The sequence below is a fragment of the Prionailurus viverrinus genome, chromosome X (genome assembly GCF_022837055.1).
Source record: "Prionailurus viverrinus isolate Anna chromosome X, UM_Priviv_1.0, whole genome shotgun sequence".
Taxonomy (NCBI): Eukaryota; Metazoa; Chordata; class Mammalia; order Carnivora; family Felidae; genus Prionailurus; species Prionailurus viverrinus.
The window spans coordinates 32520185-32541929 of record NC_062579.1 but is presented as its reverse complement, the minus strand read 5'-3'; the positions used below and the strand labels follow the sequence as shown (position 1 = coordinate 32541929).

Here is a 21745-nt window from a genome sequence, read left to right as displayed (position 1 = left end):
TACCGTTTAACTGGTTTCGAACCACAAGGCAGCTGTTGTTCATTCTTCAGAATTTTTTTTACTTAACTGTTTTCTTGACTGTTTACACAGTACACACTCATAGATAAAGAAGATGACCATGTAAAACTGAGAGAAGCCAAAAAAAGTTACCTGTTGGCAGTCATTCTTGTTTTAGGGGATACATGCTTATTTTAGCTGAGGCTGCCATAACAAAGGACCACAGAATAGGTTGTTAAAAAGAAAGAAATTTATTTTATCATAGTATTAGAGTTTGGAAGCATAAAATCAGGTTGCCGGCATTGTCAGATTATGGTGAGGGTTCTGTTCCTGGCTCGTAGGCCCAGGCCTTCTCCCTGTCATCATGGCAGAAGAGGAGAGCAAGCTCTCTGGTGACTCTTCTTATAAGGGCACTAATCCCATCAAGACAGTGCCACCCTCGTGACCTCATCTAAACCTGATTACCTCCCAAAGACCCCATCTCTAAATACCATCATCACATTAGGAGTGAGGGCTTCGACATACGAATTTTGGGGGGTACAATTAAACCATGGCAATGCTGCACTAATTTTCTTATACTTTTTTTCTTGAACTGAAATCATTGTATATTTTGCTTTTGTTCAAAACGTGCTATTATTAGCATTTTTTCGGTGTCATTAAAAATTCTAAGTGACATTTAGGAAGCTGAACTTCAGCCAACAGCTCTTGCATATGCCAGAAACCATTTGTGTTGAATAAATAAATATTTTAGTGGAGTTTTACAGTTTTTACATTTTTAAGGTTCTAAGTTTGGTAATACTATGAGTTAGAAATACATGCAAGTTAAAAATATTAATTAACTAGGCCTAGGGTTTGGGAATTGAAATGCAGGCAGATAATGAGTTCATGTATTTGTTACTTGTTCTTCCTGCTAATGTACATTTGCTATTAATCAGTTGTCTTAACTATAACTCTCCCTAAATGTTAAAGAGAGAAAACAAATTAGGTTAATTTATGCCTAATGATGCATTTAGTTTAGTTTTTCTCTGACTCAAAAATAACACTAATTTTTGCCTAAAACAATCATTTTCATTTAAGTTCTGGGCTACCTAAATATTTTGTGCCTCGTGTAAGCAACGAATTAATGAAGTGCTATATTCTATAGACCAGGCCACGCTGGATGACATGGAGAAGTCTGTGAACGATGATATGAAACGAATTATTCCTTGGATTCAACAACTTAAGTAAGCTTATTTATTTAGCTCAAGACTAAAAATGGAAAGTTATTTTGACACAATATATTTTCTTCTCCATCATTACTCTTGATCAGTCACTGTCCTTAATGTTTATGACATGAAACTTGAGCACCTTTTGGTACTTGGAATCGAAATTGTCTTGGAATAGGCCCAAGATAGCAATGTTTTGTATCCAGTTCCCCTCTAGGGCAAATACAGGTATGAAGGGCATGACACTCAACTTTCACTCGTCGCCATGTTTCCTCCTGGAAAAGCACTCTGCAGATCACTTACACAATGGATTTTATTGACTCTAGTGTTCTCTGCAATAGTCTTATTTGTTCTTACCCAGGATAATCTTCATGGTATGAATCTACCAGCTGACCCTTCAGAATAGTTGTTTCTGCTTCTCTAATACTGTCATTCAATATTGTCTCAAAGTCCTTTGAATGCTTCATACTGTCAAACTAAATAAAATTGAAAATGGAGCTAAAGACAATTCTGTGAGGTTTCATTGCCACCCTGGTACACAGAGGTGCCATTATGGCAACTCTAACAAACTCGCTTTTAAAATTAATAAAATTCCAAGGGATAAAAATAAATTGCGGAGGTCAAAACCCAAACTGCCAAATGGAGAAGGGGAGAGGGCTAGAGTGTTCTTTGTGATCTAGCCTACCCCTTCTCCTTTTGCTAGTTTGAGTAGTATAAATATTTGAAGGCTTCACTATAATCAAGTAGTGTTTTCATTAACAAGATGTGATTTTTTTTTTTAATTTTTTTTTTTCAACGTTTATTTATTTTTGGGACAGAGAAAGACAGAGCATGAACGGGGGAGGGGCAGAGAGAGAGGGAGACACAGAATCGGAAACAGGCTCCAGGCTCTGAGCCATCAGCCCAGAGCCCGACGCGGGGCTCGAACTCACGGACCGCAAGATGGTGACCTGGCTGAAGTCGGACGCCCAACCGACTGCGCCACCCAGGCGCCCCAACAAGATGTGATTTTTAATGCCAACCAGATTGGTGATATTATATGAGCCTCCTTTTGAATAGCTGTTTAGTTTAACTGTGTATGAAAAGTGATACTCCTTACTCTGAGTAAGGAATACTCTAATAACAAATTCCAAAATTTTTAGCGCTTTGGCATTTTTTGGTGCATTGTTGTGCATTCTGGCTAAACAAATAAGGTTCAAATACTTAAATGCTCAATAATTCACAGCTTGCATAACTTGAGGTGGTTTATCTGGCAGTTCCAGCGAGAGGAGATATAACCTAAAACCAGAAGGCCAAGTCCCCAAAGCCTTAAACTTATCAAATGTGTCTCTGCACTTAAACACATAATTTATAAGAAAGGTCCCCTGGTTATCACTTGTAATCATGCTTCTCAAATGATCTTTGGTGAATGACCAGCTTATTGCTAATCTGTTAATCTGTCATGGGACATTAATTTTTTGAAATAACTTTATTGAGGTATAATTTACATACCGTAAAAATTCACCCATTTTAAGTGTATAATTCAATGACTTGTAGTAAATTTACTGAGTTTAACCATAATCACAATCCATTTTTAGAACATTTGGAACATTTTCACCACCTCAAGCAGGTGTTCATTTACAGTTAAACCTCATTCCCAACTTCAGCCCCTGGCAACTATGAATCTACTTTCTGCTTTTATAGATTTTTTGTGTGTGTGTGGACATTTTGTAGAAAGGGAATCATAAAGTATGTGGTCTTTTGTGACTGGCTTCTTTCACTTAGTGTAATGTTTTGAGGTTCATCCATGTTGTAGCAGTTACCGATGCTTAATTCCTTTTTGTGGCTGAATAATATTCTGTTATATGGATATATACCACATTGTTTATCCATTCCTAAATTGATGGGCATGTGGGTTGTTTCACTTTTTGCCTGTTATGAGTAATGCTGCTGTGAATAGTCATGTCTAAGTCTATATGTGAACTTAACATTTTTATTCCACTAAGAGTAGAATTGCTGGCTCATACAGTAAATTTATGTTTAGCTTATTAAAGAAACTGCCAAACTAGTTTCCAGAGTAGCTATGCCATTTTAAAATCACATCAGCAATATTTGAGGGTTTCCATTTCCCTGAGTCCTTGCCGAAGCTTGTTACCGTTTTTGACTATAGCCATCCTGGCAAGTGTGATGAGGTATTGCATTGTGGTTTTAGTTTACAGTTTTCTAATGACAAATGATTCTGAGCATCTGTTCATGTGATCACCTTTCTTGTCATATGCAATGAAAACAAATTGTAGAAAAAGGAAATGAAAAAACATGTATAAAATATAAGCCCCAGGGCGCCTGGGTGGCTCAGTCGGTTGAGCATCTGACTCTTGATTTTGGCTCAGGTCATGATCTCAACGGTTTGTGGGATCAAGCCTGCACTGACACCACGGAGCCTGCTTGGGATTCCCTTTCTCCCTCTCTTTCTGCCCCTCCCCTGCTTGCTCTCTCTGTCTCTCTCTCAAAATAAACAAACTTAAAAAATAAATAAAAGCCCCAATTTTTTTATTGTAAGGATCAACAGACAGAATTGCATCTCAACAAATACAATCAGAACAAACAGTATAAAAATGAAAAAAATCTCTACACGTTTTTCATTGGAAGTGTACACAGGCAGTTAATGTGGAACATTCACTCTTACGCTCAGATTTTTTTGTCCCATGAAATCGTAATAAGACAAAAGGTTGAGTAAAATGGCCATTCCGTGTGTGCTTTGAAAAGAGTATGTTGTGTTTACAATTCGTATGAATACATGTTTATATATATTTAGAATTTACAGTGTGTTTAGAATTTTTAAGGTGACAGATGAGCTTGTTTCTTGCTTGTTGTAACTTATTCTAAGTTGGATTGATGATGATGCTCATCACAGGAGATAATGTGTATCTTTTTCTGTTTTTCTTTTAAAAACATACATAATAGGGATACCAGTCTCACAGTCTCACTTGTTGATGGAACTGGAAGTAGAGATTTGAAAGCAGTTTTAGCAAGTTCAGAATATTCATTTTTAACTTCTACCTTAAAATGAAGCAAGTATAGTTGTATTTTCAAAATTTTTCTTCATTTCTTCATTTGTGGCCAGTTCTAGCAATTGATTCTGTGATGTTGCAGTTAAATTTGTTTTTTCAGTGGGGAAAAAAACAGGTTTCTAGACCTTCTACATTTTTGGGTAATAGTTGACAAACTAGCCTTCGAACGTGTTATGTTAGGTTTTACTGCATGTGACTAGCACAGGGTCGGTGCCACACGCAGCTCACCACACCAGTGCAGCAGCACCCGGACGGGTCTGTACCCTGTTCAACAAGGTGAGCCTACTGAGCTGGGATGTTGTGATAATTGTTACATTGCTGTGAAAAGTTTCTAAATTCGTATTCTTATTTTCTGTAGTTACTTCATTGTGAATCAGTGAAAGTTTGTGAACCAGTCATTTTATCTCTTTTCCACGTATCTTATACACACACACACACACACACACACACACAGTGTCTAGCCTCAAGGACAGCTAATGAAATAAGTGAGAGAAATATTATAAAAAGCTTCAAACTGAAATCTGGTGGCTGAACTAAGAGAGAGGAGGGAAAGAAGGTAATTAATACCTTCCTGGCACCCACTCTATATACCCATCACTTTACACATACACAGTATAACAACTAGGACTGTGTATCTCCAGTGATACTAAAAAAAGCAGGCACCTTTGAGGCACCTGGGTGGCTCAGTCAGTTCAGGTCATGTCATCACGGTTCGTGGGTTCAAGTCCCACCTTGAGCTCTGTGCTGACGGCTCAGAGCCTTGATCTTGCTTCAGATTTTGTGTCTCTGTCTCTGTCTGCCGGTACCCAGCTTGCACACGTGCGCACACTCTCTCAAAAATAAACATTGAGGGGCGCCTGGGTGGCGCAGTCGGTTAAGCGTCCGACTTCAGCCAGGTCACGATCTCGCGGTCCGGGAGTTCGAGCCCCGCGTCGGGCTCTGGGCTGATGGCTCGGAGCCTGGAGCCTGTTTCCGATTCTGTGTCTCCCTCTCTCTCTGCCCCTCCCCCGTTCATGCTCTGTCTCTCTCTGTCCCAAAAATAAATAAACATTGAAAAAAAAAATTTTAAAAATAAAAAATAAACATTGAAAAAAAATTTTTAAGAAAAATTAGGCACCTTTATACCTATTTATTGTTTTCTCTTTGTTTTATAAACACTAAAGGCATTTTATGAAAGATGTTGAGGTTAGTTATTGCTGTCTTAATAAACCCTAGGAAATCTGTCCTCCTCTGTAATAAACTTCTACAGTGTCCCAGCCTTAATACTAGTTAATTCTTCCTTATAACTAATCAAAATCATTCACATTGCAGTTTCAATTCCTTAAACTAGAGCTAGAACTAACAGGGGCGCTTGAGTGACTCAGTCAGTTGAGCATCCGATTCTTGATTTTGGTTCTGGTCATGATCCCAGAGTCGTGGGATCAAGCCCTGCATCGGGCTCTGTGGTGAGTGTGAAGCCTACCTGAGATTCTCTTTCTCTCCCTCTGCCCCTGTCCCCCACTGTCACTCTGTCTCTAAAAACAAAGAAAAAGAACTAGAACTAACAGACCAATGTAAAACTGGAGAAATGATTCATCGGTATGGTTATGTGTCTTTTTACTAGCAGTTAAGTTTCAGATTGTTATTTTTTAGTGGTCTTCAGTAATCAATTTACAAATCAGTTGCACACAGAAGAACCTATGATTTTGTGACGTAAATTATTTTCTTTCAATTAAGGTTTTGGCTTGGACAACAGCGTTGCAAACAATCTATAAAACATTTGCCTACATTAACCAGTGAAACATTGCAGCTGTCCAATTACTCAACCCATCCTATTGGAAACCTTTCTAAGAATAAGCTGTTCATTAAACTTACCCGTCTTCCACAGTACTACATTGTAAGTATGAAAAGGGGTGATTTGGGTGATCGAATTCAGTTCATTCTCTTAGTATCTCAAATGATTTATTGCTTAACTTAATTTACAAATATATTTTATTGGATATTTAAGTTTAGTGATTTTCAACCTAGGAAGTAGGGATAAGGGGAGAGAGGAAAATCATGTGTGTAAGAAATGGTACGATGATCAGGCAGGGTTGGGAAATATAGGTGTGCCTCTATCCCTCACTCTTGGATCTTTCCTGTAGTGAGGCCTAGTTTCTGCTTTGGATGAAGCATCTCTATATAAGAAGAATTTTGAAAGCAACTACTGTGAATGTTTGGAGATCTTTTGGTGTCAGAGAAACTTGATTGGTTTTAATCAAATGTTAACTTGCATAATGCAGCTTTTTAAAATATGGGCTGGCTGAAGTGAAGTAGCTTTATATTCTCATCCTTTTGATCTATGTACCTTTCAGGGCATGGTAAGATCCTTTCTCGTTCTTTTTTCACTCTTTCTGTGTGTCTTCTAGTTTCTTTGAGATCTTTGAATTGGTTAAAATTTGCAAGAATTTGAAATACGAACTCACCCTAAATATATTTCCCTGCTTATAGAAATTTCTGTTTATACCAAGTAGATATTTTTGGCAAAGAATATAAGATGTTTGAAAAACTTAATTCAAGATTGTTGGTTGAAGGCAATAGGATTGAATTTTATTTTATTTTTTTGATGTTTATATTTGAGAGAGAAAGACAGAGTGAGTGGGGGAGGAGCAGACAGAGAGGGAGGAAGAGGAAGAGAGAGATGGAGACACAGAATCCAAAGCAGGCTCCAGGCTCTGAGCTGCCAGCACAGAGCCTGACGTAGGGCTTGAGTCCACGAGCCAGGAGACCATGACCTGAGCCAAAGTCAGACACTTAACCGACTGAGCCACCCTGGCGCCCGTAGGAGTGAGTTTTTTAAGGTCTTGAGCTGTACTTTTAAAAGATATTATCTTAAGGCGCATCTGGGGTGGCTCAGTTGGTTGAGCCTCCGACTTCAGCTCAGGTCATGATCTCATGGTTTGTGAGTTTGAGCCCTGCGTCAGGCTCTGTGCTCAGAGCCTGGAGCCTGCTTCAGATTCTGTGTCTCCATCTCTCTCTTCCTCTCCCCTGCTCTTTCTCTGCTCCTCCCCTGCTTGTGCTCTGTCTCTCTCAAAAATAAATAAACATAAAAAAAATTAAACAAATAAGTAAAATTAAAAAAAAGATAGTATCTTTAAAAAAAAGTGCCATGTGTACCCTGACATATCTTAAGTTAGTGTTATTTATGTAGAGCAGAGCAGTAAGTCAGTGATGTGAATTTCACTTTTTTCTGAATTTAAAACCCCAGCTGTAGAACTAGATTTGATACATGACAAAGGATTGTTGTTTCCGCTCTTGGTGAGCTGCCTAGTCTACATATAAAATGATATTCAGAATATATGCATAATAATCAAACCCATGAACACACAAAGATCCTTATACACAGCCACGGACAAAATGGTTTTAGTATTTCTGATCTTATTTAGTATCACCAGAAGCCAAATGTTAGTTTCAGTGACTAACAACTTATTGAAAAGCAGTAAGTTGTTTCACATGGTTTAGACCAAAACTGAATGTACATTCTCTTCATCCTTCTTATTTCTCACGTAGGGGTGATACATTCATAGAAACGGAAATGACCACGGACATTAAGAAGTACAGAGGAAAGTCTTGCTACCTTTAAATATTTTTTTTAATGTTTATTTTTGAGAGAGAGAGAGAGAGAGGGACAGAATGTGAGCGGGGGGGGGGGGGGGGGCAGAGAGAGAGGGAGATACAGAATCTGAAGCAGGCTCCAGGCTCTGAGCTGTCAGCACAGAGCCCCATGCGGGGCTCGAACTCATGAACCGTGAGATCATGACCTGAGCCGAAGTCAGATGCTTAACTGACTGAGCCACCCAGGCGCCCCAAGCCTTGCTACCTTTAAATGTCTTTCTGCCATTTTACTTTTGTCAGCTTTATTAAGATGTAATTTACATACAGGAAAAATTTAGACTTTTTGTGTTTGAGTTGGAATAAATGCATACACTGTTGTAATCCCCATCTCAGCAGAACACAGATCCATTACCCCCAAAATGCCCTAGTGCTGCATCTCTATAATTAAACCCTCCTCCCACTTTCAGCTGGTGACCACTGACCTGCTTTTTGTCTTTTTTTTAAATTTTTTTAAATATTTTTGAGACAGAGAGCATGAACAGTGGAGGGTCAGAGAAAGAGGGAGACACAGCATCTGAAACAGGCTCCAGGCTCCGAGCTGTCAGCACAGAGCCCGACACGGGGCTCAAACCCACAGACTGCAAGATCATGACCTGAGCCGAAGTTGGACGCTTAACCGACTGAGCCACCCAGGCTCCCCCTGTTTTCTGTCTTTATGGGTTTGCCCATCAATCTAGTTTCTTTCACTCAGCATAATGCCTTTGATTTCCACCCATACTGTGGTGGTGTTATAGTTCATTCCTTTAATTGGGGTGCCTGGGTGGCTCAATTGGTTAAGCGTCCAACTCTTGGTTTCAGCTCAGGTCATCATCTCGCAGTTCATGACTTTGAACCCTGTGTCGGGCTCTGCACTGACAGCATGGAGCCTGCTTGGGATTCTCTCTCTCCTCCTTCTGTCTGTCTCTCTCTCAAAATAAGTAAACTTTAAAAAATAAAAACAAATATTCCTTTAATTGGAGTAGTATTCCATGGTATGGATGGTTTGTTTAATTGGGGCAATTATAAAGCTGCTATATAGGTTTGTACATAGGTTTCTTTGTGATCTTAAGTTTTCACTTCTTTTGGATAAATTAACTAGTGGGATTGGTGGGTTAAGTTATATGATCAGTGTATGTTCAGCTTTATAAAAAACTGCCAAACTATTTTGCAAATTGGCCGGGCCATTTTGCATATCTGTTGGCAATACAAGAGAGTTCTAGATGCTCTGCATTCTTGCCAGCCCTTGGCTAAAAAAAATTTTAGCCATTCTGATAGATGTGTAGTGGTATTTTATTGTCATCTTAATTTATGTTGTCCTAATGACTGATGATATCAAATATCTTTTCATGTGTTTTATTTGCCATCCCTTTATCTTCTTTGGTGAAGCATCCATTTTACTTTTAATTCTTCTATTTCCTCAGGTTCATCAGTGTGATATTAGGTGTTAGCCTAAGAATTTCCTGAAGAGAGTGTGTGGGGAGGCAGGGGGAGAGGCAGAGAAGGGAGGTGAGAAGAGAGACAGGCAAGTATGTGTTGGTCGGAGCAATGGTCCAATGGCATTTCTTTCTCTCCCTAAAGTATTTAGGGGACTTTTCTTAAATTTTAGGTAGACATTGAAAATAGTAAGTTGGTATAGTGGTTAAGAGCAAGGTCTCTGGAGCCAAACTGGCACCAGAGCATGAGTGCATCACTTCTCAGCTCTGAGACCTTGGGCAAGTAACCAAACTATTTTGCACCGCAGTTTTTCCATCAGAAAAATGAAGATAATAATCCCTTCTCTACAGAGTTATTAGGAAGATTGAATGTGTTAACATTTGTCCAATATCAGGACAGTACCTGGCATGCAGTAAGCTCTATATCAGTGTTGACTTTTTTTTTTTTAATGTTTGTTTATTTTTGAGAGAGAGAGACACAGTGTGAGCAGGAGAGGTGCAGAGAGAGGGGGAGTCACAGAATCTGAAGCAGGCTCCAGGCTCTGAGCTGTCAGCACAGAGCCCCATGCAGGGCTCAGACTCACAGACCATGAGATCATGACCTGAGCCAAAGTCATACGCTTAACCCACTGAGCCACCCAGGCGCCCCTCCATGTTGACTATTGGTGGTGGTGGTGTTCTTTATCCTCACCGTGACCTATTTTTTAGTTGAAAATCAAGGTTTATTTTTATATGCTTCCAGTTGTAAGAGTTAGTTGTCATTTTTCTCTGCTATAACAGTGGAATTCTTAAGATGTTTTGATGGTTAAGGGCAGCGGGGCAATTTAAAATAGATACCATGCTAGGGCCACCTGGATTGCTTAGTTTGTGAAGCGCCCAGCTATGCACTTTGGCTCAGGTCATGAACTCATGGTTCTTGGGATCCAGCCCCACATGCTGTAGGCACAGAGCCTGCTTGGGATTCTCTCTCTCCCTCTCTCTCTGCCCCTCCCCCGCTCTTGTTCTCTCTCAAGCTTTAAAAAATCAATCCATAGATCCCATCCTAGAAAATCTAGCATACCTGCTAGACTTAAGCATACAGTGTTTCTGCTCTATTTTTTTAGAAAACAAAGTATATATATTTAACAGGAATCCCTTTTTTGTTGAGTATCCTGATTGATTTGTCCTTGTTTAAAGAAGAAAAATCATCTATGTTAGATTCACAGTTCTGAGCCCTACTTGCTGTAAGGTGGCAAATCTACCACACTTAATTCTCTGAGTCTCATTTCTGATTTGGGCCTTTTTAGGTTGTGGAGATGTTGGAGGTCCCCAATAAGCCCACACAGCTGTCATACAAGTACTACTTCATGTCTGTGAACACTGCGGAGCGTGAGGACGCCCCTGTGATGGCGCTCTTGCTGCAGCAGTTCAAGGAAAACATCCAGGAGCTGGTTTTTCGCACAAAATCTGGGAAACCACCTAAGACCGGCACCAAGCGCAAGGTATGATCACATACAGAAATGAGCACAGAATTTGTGTGTTTTAACTTCGTTGCATTCTTCAACCATTTTTAATATGGGAGATAACTAGATAGGGTTTCAAAAATAAGAATTAGATACGGTTTTTAAGAGATTGGGTGGCAATAAGGCTTAAATAACAATTGTCTATGTTTTCTTGAAAATGCCTGTCTTTTAATTAATAATTAATTATACACCATTTCCACCAGAAAGTTTGCTAAATACACAGTAGTTACTTAAATTTCCAGTATTTACATCAAAATATTTGCTCAGTAAATATTTGTTGAATGGATAACATTTGTTGATTAATCTTGAGCTATAGTCATTTTAACTGTCTTAACTAATTGCATCACCTGTATTTTTTTTTTTTTTTTTTTTGCCTACTTGTGTTCTTCACTTAAATTCTAGCTGTCTGATGATCTGTGTCCAGTAGAACCTAAGAAAAGCAAACGATCAGGAGAAATGTGTGCCTTCAATAAAGTTCTAGCTCACTTTGTTGCTATGTGTGATACAAATATGCCATTCGTAGGACTTCGGTTGGAGGTAATTTTTTGGAACAATTTTGAGTATATGAAAGACTAATTTCTAAAATGCCTTGCTTACAGCTATGTGGATTCCATTAAGAAAACCAGAATAGCTGTGATCTTGTTCATTTGGGGAGGGATGGGGTTGAAATCATAGCATCTCATGGTGTACCTGTAAAACACACATTATTTCGTCTTTCTGATTCCAAATTGTGGGCATTCTGTTCTTTATGGAAACGGAAAGTAAATTCTTTCCAAGTTAAAAAAAAAAAAAAAAAGACATCTTTTGAAAATTAACATCTTAACTTGTATACCTCTTAGTAGGAGCATTATCTCTTTGTGGTAGTTAGTTGATGATGGGGTGCTTATTTTTGAGTTGGTGAAGCCATACATACTGCTTACACACTAATAAACCTGGGCTCCTTTCGAAAAGCAGACCAGAAAGACTATTAAACCCAATTTTTACTCTGTCACATGGAGTAAGGAATAGACCTACATATAATTAGTGTCTTTCAAGAATATGCAGTTGTGATATCCAGCATGATCCCCAAACATGAGAGGAAAGGGAGGTAACAGAACCTGCATTTTTACATTTCCAAGAAAGGCTTTGGCCAAGGATTGGCATCCCTTTAAAGGGATACACCACGACGTTAATGATTTCGCTCTATTTTAAAGTTTTACTTTTTGTAAGACTCCTTCCCTCTGTAAATTACTATGAATGAAGTGGAGACTTCTACCACAATTAAAACTAAAAAATTTTTTAAAAGAAAAAAAACATGTTTATGAGTGAAACAACTGAGGATATAAAAAGTAGAAGAAGAAGAAGGGACCTGACAATGTGGAAGTGAATTATTTCAGTTAAACTGACGATGGTAATCTTGGGAAGACTTGTTGAACAGTTTCATGCTTTAGAGCAGGAATTGCCAAACTTTTTCTTCTTTCTTTAAAAATTTTATTTAAATCCGGCTTAGTTAACATATAGTGTAATAATGATTTCAGGAGTAGAGTATAGTGATTCATCTCTTACATATGCCACCCAGTGCTCATCCCAACAAGTGGCCTCCTTAGTACCCATCACCCATTTAGCCCATCCCCTCACTCACCTCCCCTCCATCAGTCCTCAGTTCTCTATATTTAAGAATCTCTTATGGTTTGCCTCCCTCTCTCTTTTTATCTTATTTTTCCTTCTCTTCCCCTATGTTCATCTGTTGTGTTTCTTAAATTCCACATGTGAGTGAAATGATATTTATCTTTCTCTAATTTCGCTCAGCATAATACACTCTAGTTCTGTCCACGTTGTTGCAAATTCACCAAACTTTTTGTATGAAGGGCCAGATAGTAAGTATTTTAGGTGTTAGGGGGTCCCATGGTCTCTTATAGCCACTCAGATCTGCTGTTGTAGTGTGACTCAGCCATAGTTGATGTATGTGGCTATGTTTCAGTAAAACTTTATTTACAAAAACAGGCAGTGGGCTAGATTTGACCCATGAGCTGTTGTATGCTGACCCCTGCTTTATCGAGCTTTAGGATCTGAAGGCAGAGGGTAAGGTGTAAAACTATAAAGAGCAGGAATAGCCCAGAGAAATCGAGGCCCAGAAACAGTTACCTAAAATAGACGCTCGTGTCCTTGATGCCCTAGCTCCTAGAACTGTGAGCTTGATAAATGTCTTGTCTGGGTACTAGCCATAGCTCCTAAACTGTACAGACAGGGTCCATGCTTCCCATCTACTTGACTGTGTTCTTGGACTTCTTTATTGTGCTGTGCCCTGTGGATTGATTACACGAATGTCATCCACGTACTACCTTTATCATGGGAAGGGAGGCTACGTGGTACCCAGGGGCAATGTGTTGTCTGTCTCCCTGCTTGCTCTCCTCCCTCCCCACCTACAGGCTCATAATTGCAAGAAATTGTGCCTTTGTAATACCCGCAAAGACTAACACCTATAGACATATGTCCTCTCTGTCCCCCTTCTCTGTGTGCCTATACCTGTTGCACATATAGGACATGTAAGAACATTCTGTAGTACTTTGTCAAACTCAGTCAAACTCTTAAACAGTCTACTTTTTCTTTTCTCAATAAAAAAACATGTTGAAGACAAAAGACAAGCACATTTTCTGCTTAATTTATACTGAGATGTGAATAAATCTCATCTTACAAGGGATGTTTATATCACTGATCCATAGGATAGAGACCATGTTTTTGAGTCTTCCCACACGTTGCTTCCATTTGAACCTGAACTCCTGTGGCCTATTTGGTCAGCAGCTATTTTTCTTAAACATGTGCCCTGTCCAGGCCCAAAGCAGGGCTCAGTCAAATACTTAGAGCTGTTTTAAATCCTTTCTGGAAAAAGGTGGGTATAAATAAATAGCCTGCCATAGAAGACCCAGGAATATGAGCCAAAGGCAGTCTTCTCTTTGGTAGATCAGATGACTTTTTGGCATACCTACATAACCTGCAGTTCCACTCACGGGGCCTCAGGCACTGTCCCTGCATTGGTCTTTTCAACTCACTTTCCAAATCTTCCAGTTGAGAAAGATATCTCATTGGATAACTGCATAAATTGGAAATCTTTTCTTTCTTGGGTTTCACCCAGGAAATGGTTTAATTGTTAAAAATGTATTCCAGGTAAGTTACAAACTACAAACTATTGTTTGTGATTAAAAGTGAGATGTGACTAGGCCTTAGACCTAGTGTTTTGAACACTATGTTTTGACCAAACATAACTGAATTACACAAGAAAACCAGTCTTATTTTGCAGTTGCCTCATTTGGAACCATCAGGATTGATTCTGGATTACTTTTGGCTCGCTGCCAAAGTAGATCAATCTCCAGAATTCTGAAGATTTGCCACCTGGAGGTGTTTTTTTTTTTAACTAGAAGCACTGGGTCACCTTTGAGTCTCACTGGACTTGACATAGTTGCCCAGGAAATCAAATGATGGAGGACAGTGTGCATGCCTAATACGTTGTAACTTTGGAACAGAGTAGTTCTAGAAGAGGTACCATGAGAGTGGACAGTAGTACTTAGAAAAGGAAGTTTCCTCTGTAAAATTGCTGATCTGATCTAACTACTTCTGTCTTACCAGTTGTCCAATCTGGAGATTCCCCATCAGGGAGTGCAGATGGAAGGTGATGGCTTCAGCCACGCAATACGCTTACTAAAGTAAGTCTCCGTCCTGTGTCTCACTCAGGGCCACGCATTAGAAGTCACATCTGCTAGAGCCGCTCCTCTCCTACTGTGAGACTGCATAAAGCAGAGTTCCCAACTTGTGCACATCACTGATTTCTGCACGGAATTACTGAGGTCTGGGGGAGGATTCTCTTTTCACCTGCTGAGTGGAGGTCCAGCACCACTTGGTATTTGAGGATGTCTTTCCTCTGCATTTCTTTTCATTCGTTTAATGGATGTTTCCTGAGTGCAACGGTGTATCAGGTTTGAATTCTGATAGGGCCCTTCAGGATGCCGTGGGTGGGAGGATCTGAGTTGGTTTGGAAGCCAGAAAGGGTAGCCCTGAGGGAGTACCTGTCTACTGGAACTGAAAGTGAGGTGAGAATTAGGTAGAGGAGAGGGAGCTGAGGGGGGCGTGGGCAGTCCTAACTAGGAGGGATAATTGCTGATGTGGAATCTTGGAGGCAAGAGAAAGAAAGCTCTATGTCCCGGAACTGAAAGGAGGTCAGAGTGTCAGGAGTTGAGAGAGATGAAGCTGGAGCCAGAAGGGGGAAAGGGATCAGATCCTGAAGGACTTTGGAAGTGTCCTTAAGGGATGTAGACTTTATCCTAATGGCGATTTTAAGCAGCAGCTGACATCATTAGATAGGTGTTTTTGAAAGCTTATCCTGAAAGCCATATAGAGAATAAATTGCAGGGGAATAAGACTAAGTAGTGAAACCAGTCGCTGAAGTGGTTCACGCCAGAGTTGTTAGTAGCTTAGACCTCGTAAGGTTCCACAAGGACTCAGGGAATGGAATATTCAAGGGTTGGTGATGAGATTGATGTTGAAGGTAAGAAAGAGAAGATGGCACAGAGGCCTGTTCGTTTCATCTTAGGCACGTGATGGATGATTGTGGTGTTTCCTGAGATAAGGGATACCTAAGATGTGAGTTTGAAGGGGCTTTGCTAGGTTTGAGGTGCCAACACATGCCTTTGGCCGGGCAGGGCTGTGTATCAAGCTCAGGTGACAGGCCTGGGCAGGAGAAGTAGATGAGTCATCACGAAGCTGATAGTAATTGAGCTGGGATATTAAAATAGATTGCCAGGAAAGAGTATACGAGGGAGTTGGGCAGAGGGCTTGGTTCTAAATGGATCGAGGACAGCAGGCCAAAGGATGCTTAGAAGGAAAGCTAAGATGGTGCATGTGCTACATAAGGTGACCAGGATGGACTTGCAAAGCTAGCGTGCCATTTAAGAGATCAACCTTTTTGGTGCAGTAAAGAGTTTTTTTCAGGGTATATGTGTGTTGGTGGGGGGGTGTTGCATTGTTTCTTAGGTGTTGCTTAATAATACAAATCACAGAAGCAGTTTTTACTTCTCGAATTTCTCTGTCTGACAAAATATGGCAGCTCTATGATTTGAGCCAGTGGGTCTTTAATTTTTATTTACTTGGGAATCAGTTGGTTTCTGTGGAAGATGGGAAGGGCTAGCAAATAGCACGTTCTCCACCCTTGCGTCATGGTGCTCACTTGAGTTGGAGTTGAAAGAATAGCTTTCCCTTCCTGGCTGTGTAAACACCCTTTCTACAAAAAGTTCTCAGGGTCTCGAGAGAGCTGGCCTTGTAATGAAAATCAGTAGAGAAATGTGATACTTTTAATGGCTTTTGGTCTTGAATTACTTCTGCCTAAAGTATAGGGGATTGGTTTTTTTTTTTTTTTTTTTTTTTTTTATTTAATCTTTTCACTCTTCTTGGTAACTGGAGATAAATAAATAATGTTAACATTTGTGTTCTACCCTCTTAGTTATGTTTTTCATGTGTTGCAAGCCTTAAAATATCTTGTTCTCAGCATATTAACAAAGAAATTCCAACCCCCTTCCTTCTTGAATTCAAGAGAACCCATAATATAGTCCTACCTAGGAAGGAAGCATTTCCTGTGTTTTAAGCTTCATCTTATAATAGTTTTTTAAAAGTCTTTATAATATCCTGGCTATTATTTTATTCAGAACTTAAAAGGAGAAAATAGAGATGGATAAATTAAAGATATCAGTCTGTCTGAGGCCTGCTGTCTACTATGGGGGTAGTAGAATGAAATGAAGACGGAAAAAGTAAGCAATAAATGTGTAAACATGGTTTTATGAAATTAAAATCTGGCAAAGGTCTAATTAGTATGTAATTGCTTTAACGCATTTAATCTTTAGAAGGTCCTAAGCCTTAGTCCTAGATACATTAATATTAAATGCGTATATGAGTTGTTGATACTTCAAAGCTTTAAATTTGAGGACATTTTTCTCTGCTTTGTTAAAAATATGTTCTGTTCTTGTACAACTTTTTGAAAATCTGTTGAGCAGGCTTCCCTGATGTATCTGTGAAAGTATCATGGTAAACACCTTAGATTGCTAGGGCTCATGGGTGTGTTGCCTCGTGTAGATTCCAAAGAGCCTTGATCTGACAGCACAGATGACACAGATCTCCAGAGCAGCATGCTCACAGTGCCTAGTTTTGAGCTCTTGAGCCAACTTCCCTTCTTCTGAACTAACATTACAGTACCAGTCAATGGTTGGTGCTGGTCTGCTGTCCATACCCACAAGGTTTTTTTTGTCTTGTCCGTTGTGTTTCTTTGCCTCTTGCAGCTTATGCAAATAATGCATAGGCACAGCTCATTTTTGCAAGTTGTGGGACTTAGCTTACATCAATGGAGTGACTCAGTCCTTTTGCATATGCAGGTGCAGCCTTTATAAAACCCTCTTCACTTTCCTTGTAGGCAGCATGGCGCTTCTTGTACTAGCACCTTCAGTGACCTCCCCGCTTGTGCACCACAGGACCATAGTGTGGTCCCTGACGTTTGTAAAACCCCTCAGAACGGAACCGACATGCGGCACGCCGTGGCGCTAACACACCCTTGCCCCGGAAGACCAGAGCCTAGTTCCTACGTTTTTTCCATACTCAGAATTCTAGGAGAAAAATCAGCCAGGGGTAGCTGTTTACGTTAAAAAAAACTTTTTTGGATTGGTAGAAATTTTCAGATAAATTTAACCCATGGTCCAGGAAACCTCTCCCACGGTTCTTAATTTTTGGTGAATATAATAGTATTTTGAGTTTGTAATAAATTTGTCAGGTTTCCTCACATGGGGGAGGATTAAAGGTATAACTGTAGTTTATTTTTGTTCTGTTACATTTGTAACCTTAAAAGCAAGTGAAAGGTTACAGGTTCCTTGAAGTAGAGCCAATTCTATCTGTATCACAGATGAAGAAGGTGACATAGAATGCATTGTCAGGCTCATGCTGTCCCTCAGAGCATAAATTGAAAGGAGTCTTACTTTTCTTCTTTGAAAACATGCTGGATTCTGTGTGTTCATTTTCTAACCAGATGGATTTCGTGAAACACCTATTTATGTGAAAGGAAGATAATGTGCTGCATTTACATTTCTTAAATCAAGATTTAAAAATCTGTCTGAATTGGCTGCTTTATATCTCTTATGGTTGGGGTTATGTTTTCAGGGATAAGAACAGGCAAAAGTCCTCAGTATACCTATGAAGTTTTCATGAGAAGCATATATGTAATGTATGCAGTTACTATATATAGTTACCCCTAGCAACACTGGACAAAATCTTTCTGGTAATGAGTGATAAAGGTATGTAGTATGAAAGAATAACTTTTGAAAACATTTAAAAAAACTGTACACTTCAGAGGAGCTGTGGTGGAATTTTTAAGTCAATGAGAAAATTTTAGTACTATGTGAATTCTGTTTTTGTGTAAACTGTGTAGCTGTTCTCTCTCCTACAAATTTTGTTTTTTATCGTATGCAATCTCTGTCCCTCTTTTGCTCTCATAAATTGTTTATCCTGGGCAAGTGGTTCTCAACGCAAGGGTGATTTTGCCCTCCAGTGGACATTTGGCAATGTTTGGAGGTGTTTTTTGTTATTATTAACTGAGAAGAGGGGGTGGGAGTTACTACTGGCATCTGGTAGGCAGAGGCCAAGGCTACACAACAAAAAATTATCCAGCCTAAAATGTCAGTATTGCCGAGGTTGAGAACCCTGTTCTAGGTGTTTCTGAATAAGAGGCCTGAATCAAGATTCCGTATTTCCAATTGTTTTTTGACTTAGATATAGATAATCTTTATACCAAGTCTGAGAATTAATCTACCTTCCCTATGAGTTAAAGTATAATGTGTAATTAAAAAATCTGTTATCTCATTGTTTCATCTGTGACTGAAAAACCAGTGAAAATGTCCACAAAGTAGCAAGAAGAAAACGGGTAGGTAGGTATTTTAGTAGGTAGGTATTTTACGACACCAAAACTGATACATTCCTCTTCTATATGAGATATATGTAAGTAACAAAACTGATACATTCCTCTTCTATATGAGATATATGTAAGTAACAAAACTGATACATTCCTCTTCTATATGAGATATATGTAAGTAACAATATGTTAGATGAGTTGAGACATGCAAAGCTCCATCCCATGAGTGTTCCCTCTACAGAAGAGGAGAGGAGGGGGCAGATAATGAACCTGGCGTTTCGTCTTGGCAGTCAGCGAGCGAGACTTGGTTTTACTGCAAAGGGGAACTAACAAATACGAATACCGACCGTATCAGCTGCCATGAGCACTTTACATATGTTGTGTCATGTTTTAAGATCAGTGACCCACAAGGTAATTATTTATCTCCATTTTGTAGTCAGGGAAACAAATTCAGAGAGGTTAAATGTGGCTGAGTCAGAAGTAGAATGCAGGTCTATGACTCCAAAGCCCACATTGTTTCCACTGTATCATTCTGCCCTCGAAGAGGGGTTTTACGAGTGTTTTGTTCTCCTTAGGTTTTCCTTGAGGATGTTCTAGGTAGATTTCATAGAAAGCCAACATCCTTGATTTTCATTCTGAAGAATCGTGGTGTTTCTAATAACGAGATTAAGGATGAAGACAAACACTGTTAAAACACTCAGACACACACTTTGTTCAGCCAAGAGGTCCTAATCCATGTTGGCGTGAATGGAGACGGGTTAAATGCTGTGTATTGCCGTGAATTGCTATGGATCACTTCCTTCTTTTGCAGAAGGTGCCTAGTAGTGGAGTTTGAACTGCCTGTTGTGTAGATTGTGCTTTTGTCTTTCTGTGATGCCAAGTACACTTCATGTGCTATCTTTCGCCGCCAGAATTCCTCCCTGTAAGGGTGTGAATGAGGAAACCCAAAAGGCTCTGGACCGCTCTCTCCTTGATTGCACTTTCCGATTGCAAGGTAGAAATAACCGCACGTGGGTGGCAGAGCTAGTGTTCGCAAATTGCCCACTTAATGGCACTTCTACCAGGGAGCAAGGTGAGATGCTTCACACATTTTGTCTTTGCATATCTCTTTTTTTTTTTTTCATATTGATAGCTATTAATCCTCTTTTCTTTTCTTTTTTTTTTTTTTTTTAATCCTGTAGGGCCATCCCGGCATGTTTATCTGACATACGAAAACCTGCTGTCCGAACCAGTTGGTGGTAGAAAAGTTGTTGAAATGTTCCTTAATGACTGGAATAGCATTGCACGATTATATGAGTGTGTGTTGGAATTCGCACGTTCTCTACCAGGTACGTGCGATAATCTTCCTTTTGTCGGGGGGGAAGCCCCCCCTTCCTTTTTTTAACTGAAGAAGTAAAAGATGCACATCATAAAAAAAAAAAAAATTCTTTTTTTTCAGGAGAATATCTAATGAAAAAATAAGTTTCCCTTTTACCTCAGGCTTTTATTTCCTTCCCCCAGTTTCTGAGTTCTCGACTCAGTTTCTTAGGTATCCAGAAATCGTTACTCCTAGCTATACCGCATTATAGTAATAGGTAGTATTTAGTGAGAGTTTACTACATGCCATATGATGTAATAAACAGTTTGCTTGTGTTGACCCATTTAATCCTTGCAGTCACCCTGTGAGGTAGGTCATTTATTATTCCTCATTTCACGAATGAAGGAAACAAGTCACAGAGACTGAGAAGCTTGCTGAAGGTCGCATAGCTAGTGAAGGGTAGAGCTGCAAGTGGAGCTTCCTGACCATTGTGCTGTACACTGCCTCAGTATCTCTCTGCCCTGCCCTGCCCCCCTCGTTTCCAAATGGAAATGGAAGCCCACCATCCATGCCGTTGCTTTCCTTGTTTTATTTTCAATTCTTCTGTAACGAAATCACATATTTAGAGCTCTCAGCCTGTCTGGGCATATGATACTGCCACCATGTGTGTTTTAAAGTTTTGCGAGTTATCTTAATCTCCCTTTTGCTTCTTCTCTCTCTAGACATACCTGCGCATCTAAATATTTTCTCGGAAGTTCGTGTTTATAATTATCGAAAACTTATCTTGTGTTATGGAACCACCAAAGGAAGCTCAGTAAGTCTGTGAATTTATTAAAACTGAAGTTCCTCTCCTAAATCTTCTAAATTTTTTTTTCATGTTTATTCATTTTTGAGAGAGCAGGGGAGGGGCAGAGAGACAGAGAGAGAGAGAGAGAGAGAGAGAGAGAGACATAGAATCCGAAGCCGGCTCCAGGCTCTGAGCTGTCAGCACAGAGCCTGACGCGGGGCTAGAACCCACAAACCGTGAGATCATGACTTGAGCCGAAGTCAGATGCTTAACCGACTGAGCCACCCAGGTGCCCCATCTCCTAAATCTTCTAAAAAGCAAGAATTCCAAAACTATGAAAACTACCTTGAAATAATTGAGGACTCAAATAAATATTGGGGATAAAAATGATAAACTTTAAGTACTTTGGTGATATTTAATATATTATAATGTTTAACTCTTTAAAATCAAAAGCAAAAATTATGACCTCTTTGATGGGGTATATAATCTTGATGAGTTTTGGACAAGGTAATGTACTTTTGGGGTTTGTATTTGTTTTCTTCACGGATTTCAAATCTGGTTAGCAGCAGGATCACTTTAATGAAAGATTATGAATGGTTTTGAACAATACAGTATGTCTCTGCTTTTGGTCACATGACTATCAACATTATTTGGTCCTGTCTCAGTCTTGAAGGTATTCCCTGTAATCTCTTATTTCCTTATTTTCTTCCCACCCCATATGTAAAGTCCTAGAAATTTCGCATAAAAATTCAGCCAGCTGGCTTCTTTCAGGACTCTTCTACATCAAGTAATATCAGAAATTCCTTGAGTGTTTTAAAATCTATTAACTGAAGGCATCTGTGTTGGAGGTGGCTTCCTTTCCCTTTACGACAGTGCTCACCCAGAGGGTGACTTTTCTTCAGTCCGAGATAAGAAACACCCCATGATGGTTTTTAAATAAAATTTAA

General features: G+C 39.5%; 1 protein-coding gene and 1 long non-coding RNA gene across 4 annotated transcripts in view; one reads left to right on the top strand and one right to left on the bottom strand.

Moving 5' to 3' along the window:
* LOC125157948 (uncharacterized) overlaps positions 1-21745 on the bottom strand; it is a 58039-nt gene that overhangs the window by 9830 nt on the left and 26464 nt on the right. The gene's annotated exons all lie outside the window — the stretch shown is intronic.
* MED14 (mediator complex subunit 14) overlaps positions 1-21745 on the top strand; it is a 67778-nt gene that overhangs the window by 23427 nt on the left and 22606 nt on the right. For all 3 annotated transcript variants that reach the window (XM_047845062.1, XM_047845061.1, XM_047845060.1), the window contains exons 12-19: positions 1142-1220; positions 5969-6128; positions 10584-10778; positions 11202-11336; positions 14403-14479; positions 19626-19786; positions 19896-20042; positions 20734-20825. In XM_047845062.1, the coding sequence (XP_047701018.1) occupies positions 1142-1220; positions 5969-6128; positions 10584-10778; positions 11202-11336; positions 14403-14479; positions 19626-19786; positions 19896-20042; positions 20734-20825 (1046 nt within the window). The remainder of the gene's footprint in view (positions 1-1141; positions 1221-5968; positions 6129-10583; positions 10779-11201; positions 11337-14402; positions 14480-19625; positions 19787-19895; positions 20043-20733; positions 20826-21745) is intronic.